This window comes from Cinclus cinclus, chromosome 4 (assembly GCF_963662255.1).
Source record: "Cinclus cinclus chromosome 4, bCinCin1.1, whole genome shotgun sequence".
NCBI classification, from domain to species: Eukaryota; Metazoa; Chordata; class Aves; order Passeriformes; family Cinclidae; genus Cinclus; species Cinclus cinclus.
In genome coordinates, this window is record NC_085049.1 from 8,703,917 (window position 1) to 8,719,290 (window position 15,374).

The following is a 15,374-nucleotide window of genomic DNA, read 5'->3' on the forward strand; positions in this document are numbered from 1 at the left end:
ACTGAGTTGTCACTGCAGTAGGCGAAGGCAGGAAGGAGCACTCTTCTGGGTGCCTAACAGATGAACATGCTTCAAACTCCCAGAAGCATCTGTCATCTGGTGCATTTTGCATTGGGAAAATGGTTCTCTACTGCTGCTGTTTGGTATGCCAGTGCTCCTAAATCTCCCATGAACTGAGTTTTATAGGTCAGATACAGCCTGGCAGGCAATTGTACAGGATTGCTTACAGTGGTTGCAGTTTGATGTTCACATGGGTACTCAGGTGGACAATTTTAGTACTTGAACCACATGCAAAAATAGGCATGGGCCAGGACACAAAAACGGTGCAAAGAATTTCAGAAGACTGATTTGTTTTACCCAAACACACACAAACACATACATGTCTCCTAATTCTAGAACTCAAAGGAAGTTGAAGGTCCTTGAGAGTTCAAAAAAAGCATTAGAAGTGTGCTTCAAGACTAAATACTTTTTTGTACTTTTAAAACACCCTATGCCACCACTTAGGTAATTGACTGGCCTGTAGTTCCCAGTACAGGAAAACACAAGTCCTTTGTTGTTCTCTGAAGACAGATATCATGGGGCATTTAGCAATTGGAGCAGAGAATTGCAGAGACAGAACACAAGATCACACAACTCAAGATCTCCACTTGCAATTTTAAAAATGGTTACGAAGGCACACTATCTTCAACTGTTCTGTCAGTTCATATGAAAAGAGGCAAGCATACAGAAGAGAAATGACATAGGATTTTCCCAGTAAAAACACTTACTTTACAGCCAGAAGAAAACAAGAAGTTTATGAAGCCTGTTGTGTCAGATATTTATGAAGTCTCTATCTCAGTCTTGGCACTGAATTCCCTCCTTCCTTGGTCTCCTGTTATTTCCAGAGTCATGCAGAAATAAACAGATGCCACGAACTCCCACAGCTCTAACTGGTTTTGGCCCAAAGTAGGAAACTCCCTAGGCCCACTGGAACCCCAACTCCAACCCTTCTGTGAACATCAAACTCACCACAGCTCCTCTCACAGCCCTGCCAACCCTCTGCAACCCAGTCATTATCCCATCCCCACTAGATATATTGGGAAGAAGTGGGACATTATTGAGCACATTCCCATAGCACAGAGCACCAGTACAGCTGGGGAGGAGTTGGGGCCACTTCTTACACAGCCACATCTGGGATGTGTCCTGTTGTCCATTTGTCTGCCACCTGCCAGTGGCTTTTTACAGGATGGTTCAAGCAGATCTTTCAGTCGCTGTAATGTAATTGCAAAGGAAGCATATGTTTGTTTTCTCATCTTCTCCTTTGTTTTCCTGACTCCACAAGTTTTCCATTGATTTTAACAGCAACAATTTCAAAAGGCTGAATGCCAAAGTAGTACTGTGAATACCAAAACCAGATGTGCTTGCATATATTATGGGAACAATTAAAAAGACCCTTTGAAACTCTATTCTTGACAGCTATAATTGGGGTAAAATAAAGGAGGTTTGCTAACTCCTCAAGTTTCCCCAGCTCTTACCCCAGTAGTAATTATTACAGTGTCAGGAAGTACTTAGCCCCAGCATGCAGCTCACATTGTAGCACAGGACAGGCCATATATGTGCATATTAAGGACAGATCATGAAGTGCAATTTAATCTAAAATTCTTTACAAACTGAGCTGCCCTTTTTCATATGTAGTGTCAATCTAAAAGGGAGAAGATTCAAACAAACACCAGACTGTATTTGTGCCGTACGTGTCTTAGAACTTAGGTGTTACAGATTCTCAAGTCACTACAGCTTTCACTAATTCAAATGAGTAGATAAATATTTAAAAGAACTCTTTTAGCATTCCAGACACAAGCATAAATACACAGAAATGGCAACATTAGGAGGGAATAATCAGTCTAGAACACCATGTGCAGACATTGGCTCTGGGAAGAGGATTTCTCGTGCTTGCAGAAGTACAGTAACATGGAATGAGCTATTAACCTTGTTTATTGCAGACATGAGGTTCAAGTATTAAGTAGGTAGCAAAAGCATCATCATCATCATCAACAACAACAACAGCAACACAACAATCCATGCCAGTTCCTAACATTTAATTCTTTTGTTTCTTCAGATTCTTCACCCCTTTATCCATCAAGGTCCAGATCATTGACCTGAGCCCAGGAGCCATGCATTGCTCTGGGTCGAGACAACACCCAGAAGATTGTTCTGAACAAGTGGCTGGAATCTCCTGGCATGGCCCCAGGTGCTATCCTGTCTTCACTTTTGCAGAGATGGCAGGAGAGGAGCCATCATAAATATTCTCATCAGAGACCTTGTAGAGTCTCACAATCAGGAGGCACAATGACAGTGCCTCGAATCCCATCAGTGTCTCATGCAAGTGACAAAGATAAATCAACATCAGAGTCAGATCAACTGTAATAAACGTCAAGCTCCTGCTTCAGAAACAGCTGCCCATTGTGCTTTCCACAGCAAAACAGCCTGCTTGTAGCACATGCATATTCACTCCCATTTTTCCAAATTCTCAATATATCCTGACTCCATTAGTCTTCAAAAGCTACTTCTGACTTGTGTGTTATGACACAATTTCCTGCTTATGACACTGTAAGAGACAACAATGTTTCAAAGATCACTGGGATTGTTTACAAGTGTGTCTGGGAAGAGGAAGACTGATCAAAAGGGAGATCTTTTTATGTCTAGACATTTCTGCATGAATAAACACAATTATGATGAAATGCACACCTGCATAAGGAGCAAATTATATGATTATATTCACACCAGGTGAAATTAATCTCCTTGTCTGAACTTGTCCACAGGTCTTTGCACAGCTTTAACCTCTGGAAATGCTAACAAGTAAAACAAGTTTGCTTGTCTCTTCTTAGCGTGAAGGCAGAGCCTGGAAAACTTTAAACTACTAAGAATACAAATTACGAATACAATTAAGAATACTATTAAAAACACAATAAGAATAAATGAGAGACATTAGAACAAAGCTTTCCACTATAAGAATAGGAATCATAGCAAAATTAAAATATTTCTTTTCAGTATTATTTTGTTGTCATAATTACTTGCCCATATGTTAAACACTCCCACTGGTGTCAAAGCAGTAAACCTGAGAAAACACCTACATTTTGAGTGCAATGGCAAATCTTTACTCACATGGTAAAGTAAGGACTTTCATCATTGATGTTAATTATATTTATATTCACTGTTTTAGTTGAGTTGAGTCCTTCTGTATCTGTCGCTGTTATATTTAAAAAGTAACTGTTAAATAAGAAAAACAGAACAAGAATCATTCTGTGTGTGTCAGAAAACATTTCTGTGAATACTATAAGCTAATAGGCCATGGGAATAAAATGCATTCTCACCAATGTGGATCTTTCTCATAATCAAATTCTTTTGTGGAAAAAATGGCTCCACTTTCCTTAATTGAGAAAGGCACTGTTGCAGGAAGCAGTGAATACTGAAATGAAGAGAACAAGAAATTAGTCTTTTTATGTTTAAACATCCCTTCATTCATTCATTCATTCATTCATTCATTCATTCATTCATTCATTCATTCATTCATTCCTTGCCTTGTAGGACAAGGCAAGTTACAGAGGGTCATGCACCATGCAAATAACCTGCAAAAGCCACTGAGCAGATCTGTCCAAGGATGTAACTGCATTTCTTTATTTGCCCCTTCTTATGCCTCAGATGTGTCAGGGGTTGGAAGGCACATGGAACTCACTGCCATTGCTTTCACACACAAAGCAGAGCTAAAACCCCACAGCTCTGCTTCCCTCCTCACCAGCTCCTTTTGACTGGGCAAAGACTGAGGACGGGCTTCAAGTTAATTGCTTTCTTGAATAACACTAAATGTTGAAGTAGCATGTTTGGGTTCAGTTCTTGAATGTACAGTATTTTATAAAGCCAAACTAAACAAAGCAAAGATACAATATAATTCTTAGCTAAGTGCAGTTACTTTTCCCCAGCTACCAACTTAATCATTTTCGAAAAGGTTTTTTGAATACCAAGAGTATTTTCAGATCAGCCAACATACTTTTCGTAACTGAAGGTCACAGTTTGTCCTGGGACTGTTGAAAACCTGATATCCATTTGCCTTGTAAGTGATTTCCTTGCTGTCTCAGTTAAAAGAATGTGATTTGTATCACAACATGATAAAAAAGGTTAAAAATTTTATTTTGTTTCAGTCACTCTCATCTACAAGAAACATTTCGTAAGCCTTTTTTAATTTCAAATTCACAATTTCTACTGTCTCTCTGAATAACTATACTGAATTCTGCCTTTAATATCCCTTAATTTTGAAAGGCTGAGAACTTAAAATATAGCTTGTGTCCAAACATTAAGGCTGCTTTTTCTTTGTTTAATATCAAGAATGCTTCTTTTTTTCCCAGATTAAAGTTTTTCCTGTGTTTCTGAAGGAAGAAAGTTGTTGAAAGGTGATGGTAATCCACATTTCCGACAGAGCAGATTACATCATCTCTGGAGTTCCTTGTTTAATACAACTTACTCTGAGTTTTGCATTTTCAGGATCAGCTGCATCTACTTGGTAAATGCGTTCTGGAGGTGTCCCTTCCAACACATAGATGGTCACAGCTGCATGGATATAAGTGTATTCAGTTATCTGGGTAAAAGTAAAGGGCACAGCAGCAAAGGGACTGATGCACTGAAGCTGTCAGGATGTATCACTGCCTGCTGCATCTTCTCACTTCACAAATGTAATTCCAAAATCATCACAAAGATCACACATACTCAAAAAATAAAAAGAAACAAATTACTTATCTGTAAACAGGCAACCACCACTGCAATATGAATTGTCCCTTCAGGGGAAGGACTGATCTTTCCTTATGACCTATCTTGAGCTGTTCACAGGTTATGGAGTAAATGATGCATTTGGGCTACATCTGTGGGATGTTCTACTATGCAGATGGGAAGAACACAGTCCTGTGCTAGGTCCTCATCACCATCCCCTTCCTGTCCATGTCTGCACCCTACCAGAAGAGCTCAGAGCCCTTCCTCTTAATTTCTGCTTTTCCTCTGCGCCTGTGGGGGACATAAGTAGCAAATGGTCTGCACTGACTTAAATGTTTGCTTTTCTAAGGCTGATAATTCAGTGCAAGGTATGTTTCTTTCCATGCCAGGGATTCCCACAGCTGGGCTATCCCATACTGGACCACTGGCAACAGGCTTATCTCTTACAGGATAGCAGACCTTTAGATCACATTATTTGCTTTATGACCTTTTCTGTCTGCTGGATCTGCTCTTTCTGGACTATTAATTTCCACTGTGACCCCTAGTGACTGCTGCTCCTCATCAGAGAAGTGGGAATCCCAGAGCAGCGTAATGAGTGTTTCCCAGAGGACAACAATATGAATACAAAGTTTAATGAGAGGGAGATGCTTTTTCATAAACAGCAAATGTGCAATTAGTGTCTAATTGTGGTTGGTACTGTTAACTAAAGCCACACAATTAGACAGATCAGACATCTGTGCTCACCAATTTATGGCAGCTCTAGCTGAGAGTTAAGCTGATGCCTTTATTTATAACAAGCTCCCATGTAGTGTGTTTCATGCTGTGTCGATCCCTCGAAGTGTCAGATTTAATTATTATTAGATTCCAGTGGCACCCATGATATGCAAGGCACCAGCTACACCAAGAAGATGACACAGCCTCCTCCCTGGAGGTAGCTAATTTGCTTTACAAACTAAGTATTGTATGGAATCAGGGATGTCACTGTGCTCAGGAGGCATCAGTGAGGAGAGCTGAACGTGAGCAGGCTGCTCTGAACCTGTCCCTGTGCAGCAGGCAAAAGTCAGGCTGCAGCTGGGCTTCACTGTTCCAGTGTTTTAGGTGTCCAGACCTGGAGGGCTAGGCAGGCAGCTCTGAATACCTGCCACAAAAGGATCACAGTTTAGTATTTTCAGATTTTTCAAAACTGAACATTGGAGTATGCTTGGCCATACAGTGCCATTAGGACAGCAAATCTTCAAACAGGCTCTCAGTACTTTATAGAATGAACTGAACTGTTCTGTCTGCATGTGAGCACATAATGAACCAATCATTATATTCTGATGCATCTGGTACAATTTTTGCAGGTCTTCATTAGAAAATAAGCAAGACAAGATCTCTTAGAGAGAAAGACAGTTATTTCCTCTCCTTTATACTGATGACAGTGTCACTCACATCAGGTACAGCACGACAAGCAAAGCCTGCACTGGCCACAGCTGCAGTCCAGGCTCTCCAGCCCATTCCTAAGGCTACTGCACATCCCTCCTCCTTGCATCTTTGCCCCTGGTCTAAAAGTAAACTTGGTTAACAGCAACTGTCCCATGTAGGAGACAGAACTCTCTGCCTCTTTCCATTTGTACCACCACAGATCACAGTCTCTGAGGTCTCACTCGTAAGACTATTTTCAACTTAATTTCTCATGTGAAGGCACCAATGCAATATGCAGATATAAAACATCTGCCAAGCAAGGTCTTTATGGTTTTCCCACAGAAATTCTTGCACGTACAATATGCACTTTTTAAAATTTATCTTGCTTGTCCAATTCAGTCCAGTTTCCAGCAAACTACAGAAATATGTACCCATATTCAATGGTTATAGCCCCAGAAAACTTCAAATTTCCAATTAAAAACAACATACGTATTTATAATTTTTATCTTTTAATTCTTCAGCTGTTTCAAAATGGTTAAATAATTTTAAAACAAAATTTCAAGAAAAACATAAGGGCATTTCCAAAGATGAAGCATACCAACTCTTTGTGTCAAACAAAGCTGTGATAAAAAGATTGTCCTATTACTTCCTTTTCTTCCTAAAGGAAAATGCCTATACTACTTTAGCTAGAGGCACTGTATAAGCTCATTTTTTTTTAAACTGATGCCATCTTTCCAAGTACTGTCCTTTTCAAATTCTACTATTATCTTACTTTGAATTGCCATATTTCCTCGAAATACAGGATGTTCATTTTTATCTGTTACTTGAATAGTCAGTATGTTCAGGTCAGTTCTTCCAGTTGTATCTTCAACAAAGATCTGCAAATCAAAACTCTTTGGCATAGTTTCATAATCTAGGACAGGGTTTCCTGTGGTAATAACCTGAAAATAAAATGTTATTATTAGCACACAATGCAAGAGTTGAAACTTATAGTCCAAATGAGCGACTACAAATAAAGGGATATTTTCAATCAGTAAAGAGTGAATGTTTTAGATAATCTTTTACTTGTTGGCACATTTCTCATCAGTGGCAAAAATGTGACAGAAACAGAGTGAAGAGACCAAAATGTTGTGTGGCTTCGTGGAGTAACACAAAGATCTTTTGTTTGAGGAGGAGATAGCCTGGAAGGAGCTGCCCTGCCTCACAGGCAGTGTTTTGTCTTCAAGTTCAGGACTACATCTTGCAGGTACATGTCTGTGCCAAGTGCTTTCCTTTCCACACCTTGCTCCAGGAGCATTCAAGGGGTGATGAGAATGAGAATTCTGAGAAAGCCTTGCAAGACACAAGGGCAGCTTCACTTTTTTTGTGAATTAGGAACATGAGGAGGATGATCTTTTACTTGAAATATAGAGTATGGAGGCAGGATACCATATAGCCTAGCAGCTACCAGAATCTTCCTTGTGTAACTTGTATCGGGAAGAAGATTTGCAGGAAAACCACAGAAGAAGGGAACTTCATGGGTACATTGTCTGAGAGAGGCACCAGAATTGTTTGGGGAAAATGCCGAGCTAATTGAAAAAACAACCTAGGCCTTGAGTTTTACAGGATTGATCAGGCAAAAATTTGCTTTATTTTGTTTTGGGTATTTTATTTCAAAGGTTTCCAGCTTTGTCTGTTGCCTCAACACAGAATATGTACTAGCACAAGACTGACATTCTATGAAAAGACATAAAATGCAATAATTCTGGATTTAGGAGGAGTCCAGAGCAACAGGAGGATGCTGAAAGTTGTATGCCTCTATCTTCATTGCTGAAACCAATAACAAAACAAGATCTTTCCTTTCTTGGACAAGAAAGAAGTAAGTGACAATTAAGTGTGGCTAAAAAACTGTGAAACTTGAACACAGTGGCAAAGTGCTGTGGAACTGGAGAAGGAGAACAGTTGGGGATCAGGAGCATATGTGACAAGTAACATGTCAGTGTATTTGCAACACTGCAGAATAAAGGAGACTGAAGAGCATGCAGAAGGAAAACAGTGAATAAAATCCTTGGGTTTAGATGAGATGCTGTGGGCCAGAGGACAAACACAAAAGTGATGTCAGCACAGTTAGAAGACAAAAGTCAAAATCGAGACAATTAACAAAGAGTTGGAGGAGAGTGAACAGAAGCACAAATATTTTGTGCCTTTTGCTATATAAAATAGCTGCTGTCTGGAATCTCGTGGATGTTTTTGTTACAAATCTGCAGGAGAAAGTAATTGTTTCCTGGGTGGTCTCCTTTCCTTCTGCACAGATATGAGTTTCCCATAAAAGTGAGGCTAACACAGAAGAAACATTCTAAAAAAGCTTGTCACAACAGTGGAAAGCTTGATGTTTAAAATGAATGTTTGATGGAGATCTAAATACTGTAAGCACATACAAGGAATTCAACATTTTAAACTGTCCAGTTCGAAGCAGAAGTTATGTGTTCTGGAGATTATCCCTCCAGTTCACAGCCCAATATTTTCATTGGTGCTGTAAATACAGCCAGACTAAATATGTCTAAATACACATCTTCCACCCTTCTTTATAAAGGCCTTGGAAGTGTGGATCTAAATAGTCTCTTTCTAGGTTGCTTTTGAACCTTTTTGGGAGCAGCATGCCACTGGAATTGGCTGTGAGCCACTATTTGCCTTTCCTTCAGAAAGAAGCAAAGCTTACTAATAGAAGCAGGACTGCACACACTTGAAGAAGCTGCAGACTTCATGAAAGGGGATCTAGAGTCACCCCTGAACTGTCTATCACTCGTTCCACAAGAGAATTTCACTGCTCCCCGCTCCCTGCTCCACCACCAATATCTTCAGAGAGCACCACTAAAAGCACCCAGGTAGTTTCAGGTGGCAGCAGGTTTTCATGCATTTCACACATCTTCTGCTCTTGAGAACCTTCAAACAAAAGTAAGGTGAGGAGGAATAGACAGGACTGAGATCTCAGAAACTATTACTTTCTCAGAAGTCTCAAAATACATCAAGAAATATTATATCGTTTTCTGTTGCTGCAGCAGGACTAAATGTGCTTCATAAATACTGAAGAGTCTGTCCTAGCAGGTACTTAGCTAATCTCATAATTCATTCATGAAATACTGCCTTTTTCTATATCTTAGCAAAGATTTAATGGCAGCAGGTAGAGCTGAGGTGTCTGATTTTGGATCACATCACTTTTGTGAAATATTGTACAGATCGGCTACAACATAGCATAAGTAATTAAAAGTAACAATCCTCATCAAATAAATTAACTAAGAACACCCATGTATTTATTCTTGCTTTATGAGTTGCAATTAGCACTCATCTGCTAATTTGCAGAATTTGTATGTAGCCTGCTTTATGATTTTTTCATGACTGATACTCACTGGCTCAAACTCTTCATTCTAGTCCTCCGAGTGACTTAGGAAATGTTGAAAAAAGCAACAGTTCAAGCAAGACATAGAAAGGTTCACAGGCCATTCTGATAATGTGGCTCTGGTATGAAATGGACAGAAACTGGCACTTTGGAAGAAGCAGTCTCCAGTCTACAGCTTTTTTGGCCTTCCATTTTCATCCTTGTGTCACCCTGCGCTGTGCTACAACAAGAATTTCTCCATCATCCTTGCCATGAAAAAAAAGAAAACAAGAAGGACTTTGGACTTTTTGTCTATTATTTTTCCTCCAGATTAACTTCTCAGTCCCACTCAACAAGCAGCAATATAAATTCTTGTGCATCATAGCATAAAGATGGCTTGGGACAGGAGCAAGAAGGTATAAAAAAAGGACTATGTTTTGTTTTACAGAAGAAGGGATCACTTTAATTCAAAATGCCAAAATAAAGCTCAAGAAGGGAGTCCTACGTTATGGTTTCTCTGTCAACAAAACAAATATAATGGATGTATCCATTTCCTTTTCATTGTTACACAGGAGAGGAGGAAAGAGCATGAAGCAGAGCTCAGGGAGGTTTAGGTTAGATATAAGGCAAATTTTTGGAAGTGGCTGGACACTGGAACAGGCTCCCCAGGGAAGTGGTCACAGCACCAAGCCTGGCAAAGTTAAAGAAGGGATTGGACAATGCTCAGGCACATGGTGTGATTCTTGGGGTGTCCTATGTAGAACCAGGAGCTGGGCTAGATAATCCTGAAGGAGCCCTTCCAACTCAACATATTCTATAATTCTATGATTCCATGATCTCTTCAGCTGACTCAGTCCAGGTATTTGTACAGTCCCACCCTGTGTTTCACAGTTGAAAGAGGGGCTTTTTGGAGAGGTTCTTTGACCATTTCACTGACCTGGCTGGGGAGCAGTAAAGAGCCATCAGAGCTGGCACAAGTGAGCTTTGTACTCTGCTGGGAGGCTGGAGCATGGGAGCCACAGCAGCTCCCTGCAGGCACATCAAATCCATGAGCCACTACTACCCAGGGTCACAGCCTGACTTTTCCCAAATTTTCTCCCAGAGACACCAGCAAAGAGAACAAGAAAAGAGCTGTTGTATTGATTCTGTGAAAACCCAAACTTCCTTGGAAACACACAGAAAAGGATATTCAAATCACCTTTTTAAGACTCTGCACAATTTCTGCCTGTATCTATTAAAGCCACTCTTCAGTGCCACTGTTCAGGCTCAGACATACAATCAAGTTGCAATGGGATGACAAGTTATCATGCATCTGAACACTCATTGCCTGTGACAAATGTGAGCTAATACTTGCTAATTTATTCAACAATGAAAATCAGCCTGAAGTAATGGAAACTGCTCTGCATTTGCCATAGGACAAGAGTGTGCAATGGATAGAGACGGGTCACAGATGTGTGGAAGGGTGATAACTTCCTCATGTAGCACAGCCTTTGTTCAGAATTTCTATGTTCAAAAATTACTTCGATCTGATTCAGCTTCATTTATTTTAGAATTGAGACAAATTAATTTTAATTCTTGGTGAGAGTGGACAAACAGAAGCTGTATGTGACTTAACTAAGGCACTTTCATTTGACAGTGACTTCATACGTATTAAGCTGAAAAACTATGGATAAAATCTCAAAGCAGAAGCAGATCCTCCATGTTCTTCTTCGCCTCTTATTTTCTAAAAGGCACATTTTTTCTACCACAGAATTAATGGAATTATTGTGATGACTGATTTTTCCTAGATGCAATTAAAATCATAATTACTATTGCTATTCATCTGTCATATCTATTACAGCATTTTTGAATACTATCACAGTCTGCATTTAAAATTCTTTTCTGATAAAAAGATGAGACACTGTACACTGTCAGTTCTCAGTAATCCAGGAAACATCAGCCTACAACTAAAAATTACTCAAGTTAAACTTAAAACTCACCCTGAATTCAAGACCTCCTTTTGATTCAATGTCAAAAGCTTCTGTGAGTGGATTAGAATTTACTATGGTAGGAAGAATTGCAACACCTTCGGAAGCCAATGGAGAAACAGTCACATTAAAGTTATAGACTGAAACACCAGCTGCTGAGTTCTCTTCAACAGTGCTTGTTGCAGGTAAGCCCTTAAGCAACTGGGTTCTTTTTCCTGAAAGATGAAAATGAATGTACAATTAGTTCTGAGAATCTTGAGCTAACAAGTACACAGCTTTTGTCAAGAGCTGCCATAAAGGAACACAAAATGCCCTGACTCTCTTTTTACCTATGAATGGGGACATTGCATTGTAGTAAATCCAATGTTAATGGCAAAAGAATACATCTTTTCTGTAACTCAGTCCTGTAGTGTTGTCATCTAGAGTGGTTATTGCTAAAGTATTGTTTTACTGCGTCATTTGCCTTCATATATGTCTTTATACGAAGCAAAGAAGCCCAAAATGTTTATAGTTTTTCATTTTGCTCCCTGTACCAATTAGTGCCTCTGTTCACTGTTACATCAAAAAGTGCCTTGAATCACATACCCAGATACTAAAGAAGCAACTGGACTACACTCTCTGCAGCACCTATTTCCTCTACTTTTCCTCCTCTAACTCTCTCTACTGCAGCTGTGTGCAAGCAGCTGGCTCTTGAGCAGTGTGAGTTAGTAACAATTTCAGGGTTGGTACTGTCATGTCTCCTGCTTTGGGCAAGGAAGAGCACCCTGGAGTCATTGGAGAAGATGCAGGCCCACAAAAGCACACTCTGGTTCAAAACTGCATGGAAGCTGCACATACTGGTGAGGCATCCAACAGATTTGCACAAGCTCCTTGTTTGTCCAGACCTCTGGACTCCCCAAACCAAACGTTTTGCTTTCTCTGTTATTTAGCTTCTAGTTTTTGGTATTTTTGACAAAGGCCTCTTGTGCTTCGTCTTATGGAGAGTGTCTAGGAAACATAAATCAGGACTGTTTTTGATGCCCTGAAACAGCACTTCAGTAATCTCACATCCCTGAGCCAGCAATGTACCTCAACACCAGACTATGGCAAGGCTGACTGTGGCTTGGGGATGCTTCACTGGCTCATCCAAAACACAAAACACTCTCCAAGAAAGGCAGCTGTATTCAAACTTCCTACACACTGTGTGCCAGAGGGAGACAGATGCTGTCCACTCTGGGTCTGGACATGCTCTTCATACACCAGCAATTGCTGTAGCAAAAGCCCCATGAAACCTTTTCTATTTTCTTTTTTTTTTCTTTTTCTGCAGAGCTGCAAGGTGAAAAGCTGCTACAGGAACTAATGTGAGACCATTAGAGCTGCAGCCTAAGGGCCCCTCCACAGCTGCAAGGAGATTCTCATGCTCCCACACTGCAGATACAGCAGGTTCATGGGTCACTGATCCAGCTGGGGTTACTTTGGCATTTATGGAAAAAATGGCATCGGAGATACTCTACAGGTACAGGCTGGGATGTGGGACACTGTGAGGTGGGAACTGCCTGAAAGAGTTAATCTGAACAGCTCAACCTGACAGCCTGGTAGGACTGAGTTCAGCTGAGCTGTTACTGATTTATGTCAGCAGGAGCAAGATCCAGCGAAGGACTAAGTTTTATTACTATTATTACAGATTCTGGAAGACATCATCAACAAAAATCACCCATGCAAATGAGGCTGGGCTGAGAGGGGCTTCTGGAGATACATTTCCATAAGTGGAGCTGAACTTCGAATGTAATGTCCTGTGGACAGTACTTGATGAATTCAGCTCACTCATCAAGCCACAGTTCATTAATGGAAACCATTTATAAAAACAATGAAATAATTTACAGTATTTAGAAATGTAGAAGGCAGTTGCTATTTTTGTATTATCTCCAAAGATTTCATTGGCTGTTTATTCAGAATTTATCTTTCTAAATCAAAAGTTCTTACCTCTTGCTCTTTATTTTTAACTGAAATTTTAGGCGCTGCATCTAAATGGCTCTTCTTTTTTCAACCAATTTTACAAAAACTCTCATTCCATATTCACAAATCCTTGCTTACATCTTTACTTTGCAGAACAAAATATTTCTGAAGCAATTTAATACTTTATTCATCAGAATTATCAATGACAGTCCTTGACAAACGATGAATCCAAGACAAAGCAATAATGAGATTAGTTTGGAGAAGTTTATGTTTATTTAAGACATTTATCCGTGATGTACCAGTCTTTAGGGTGCTTGATTAACACCTCAAGATTTTCTCTATCCACAGCCATGCAGGTTAGAATGCTATTTTTCAAAGAAAGCTGGAAGTGGCGGTGAATGTCCTAATCACAGTTTTGGGAACATCAGGAAAACCACCAAATACTGGCAGGTTCCTGAGGGATGGCAGAACTCTTACAGCTCCTTGAGAGCAAAATGACCCTACCTGTTTAGATAGCTTGCAGCAATTCCAGTGCTTTGTGTGCCATGCAGACTTCAGACAGTTTGAAGATCTACTAAGTTGCTAACAGGCAAAAATACTCATACTGGCAAATCTCCCATGTACTTACACGGATCAAAGTTGGTGATGTTATACTACTAAGGCTGTCCACAAATTTCACAGAATCACAGAATCACTGGGTTGGAAGAGACCTCCAAGATCATCAAGTCCAACCCATGCCCTAACACCTCACCTGAACCATGGCACCAAGTGCCACTTCCAGTCTTTTTTTAAACACATCCAGAGATGGTGACTCCACCACCTCCCCAGGCAGATAATTCCAGTACTTGATCACTCTTTCCATGGAAAAAAGAATATTTCTTTCTGCTTGTTCCTATTTGGTTGCTTGTTTTACTTTACTTTTAGAGAAGTGTTATCAATATTTGAAAGGAGGATAGTGGAGTATAACTACTAGTTATTGTTTCTTGGAGAGCTGCCCTCCTCTCCCACTCCAGTGCTGTCACACTGAGCAGTGGCTATTAGAATTGAAGTGCTTCATCCAACAAAGTGTTTTAGCAAAGAGTCATATTCTCTTCATTATACTGCTGTAACTACAGAGCCCAATCTATTTCAGTAGGAAAATAATTGTTATTTGATTTTTCCCATCTGTGTCTGATCCCTAAATATGTATTATAAAGTTCCCCAGAGAAAGTATAACAGCCAACAGTGTTCTAATTTTAGCAGCATAATGAAATCATGTTCTTACCAGATACTACTCCCAGCAAAATTAGGAAAAGGAGCATGCTCTTCATTGTCTTTATGACCCTGTCCTTCATGTTCCCAGGATGCAAACTGAAGGAAGATCACAGTATGTTTTCCCCAGTTTACATCATCTCCACCTAAATTCTTCCTCTTTTTCAAGTTGTGCAGTGAGAAATGAAACAAAGGACCCATGTCTCTAAGGGAGTTTCCAAACACTGTCAGCTTGTTTGCTTGTCAGGGAACTGCTCTTTGCTGACTCTTCATTCACAGCCCTGGTCTGTACTTGGGAAAACAGTCATTAATTGTCCTTTCACATAATCATTTTATTCTATGAAACAGTATGAAGAGAATCGAGTATATTTTAAATCTGGAAATACCATGCTGCTTTCGTCACTCTGGCCATGAGGTGCTGTCTTCACATACCAGAATCAAGTACTCATGTTCTTTTACCCAGACCAAGAACCTAATTTCTTATTTTTCTGACTACCAGAGAATCACTCAGACCACACATACTACCTACTTGGAGGTGAGGCATGTGTACATGATGAAGTTTGTGTATGATGCAGCTTTGGTGTAGCTGTCTCAGGAACAGCATGGACCCCCAAAAGAAGGGCACTGCTCCCCTTAGGTTAGGCATTTAACTTGCTAGCCCACAATACAAACAACATTTTTTTAACTACAGGCAGTCCTAGTGTTATTTCATGGAGCATAGGAGA

At 40.0% G+C, this 15,374-nt stretch overlaps 1 protein-coding gene across 1 annotated transcript in view; it reads right to left on the reverse strand.

Annotated features, from left to right (window-relative positions):
• The window catches only part of CDHR3 (cadherin related family member 3), a 33,375-nt gene extending 18,643 nt beyond the window's left edge, over window positions 1–14,732 (reverse strand). The window contains exons 1-6 of the mRNA XM_062491558.1: window positions 14,663–14,732; window positions 11,476–11,678; window positions 6,914–7,082; window positions 4,496–4,581; window positions 3,351–3,445; window positions 3,142–3,246 (exon numbers count right to left, since the gene is read on the reverse strand). Of these exons, the coding sequence (XP_062347542.1) occupies window positions 3,142–3,246; window positions 3,351–3,445; window positions 4,496–4,581; window positions 6,914–7,082; window positions 11,476–11,678; window positions 14,663–14,732 (728 nt within the window). The remainder of the gene's footprint in view (window positions 1–3,141; window positions 3,247–3,350; window positions 3,446–4,495; window positions 4,582–6,913; window positions 7,083–11,475; window positions 11,679–14,662) is intronic.
• Between the last annotated feature and the right edge of the window lie 642 nt (window positions 14,733–15,374).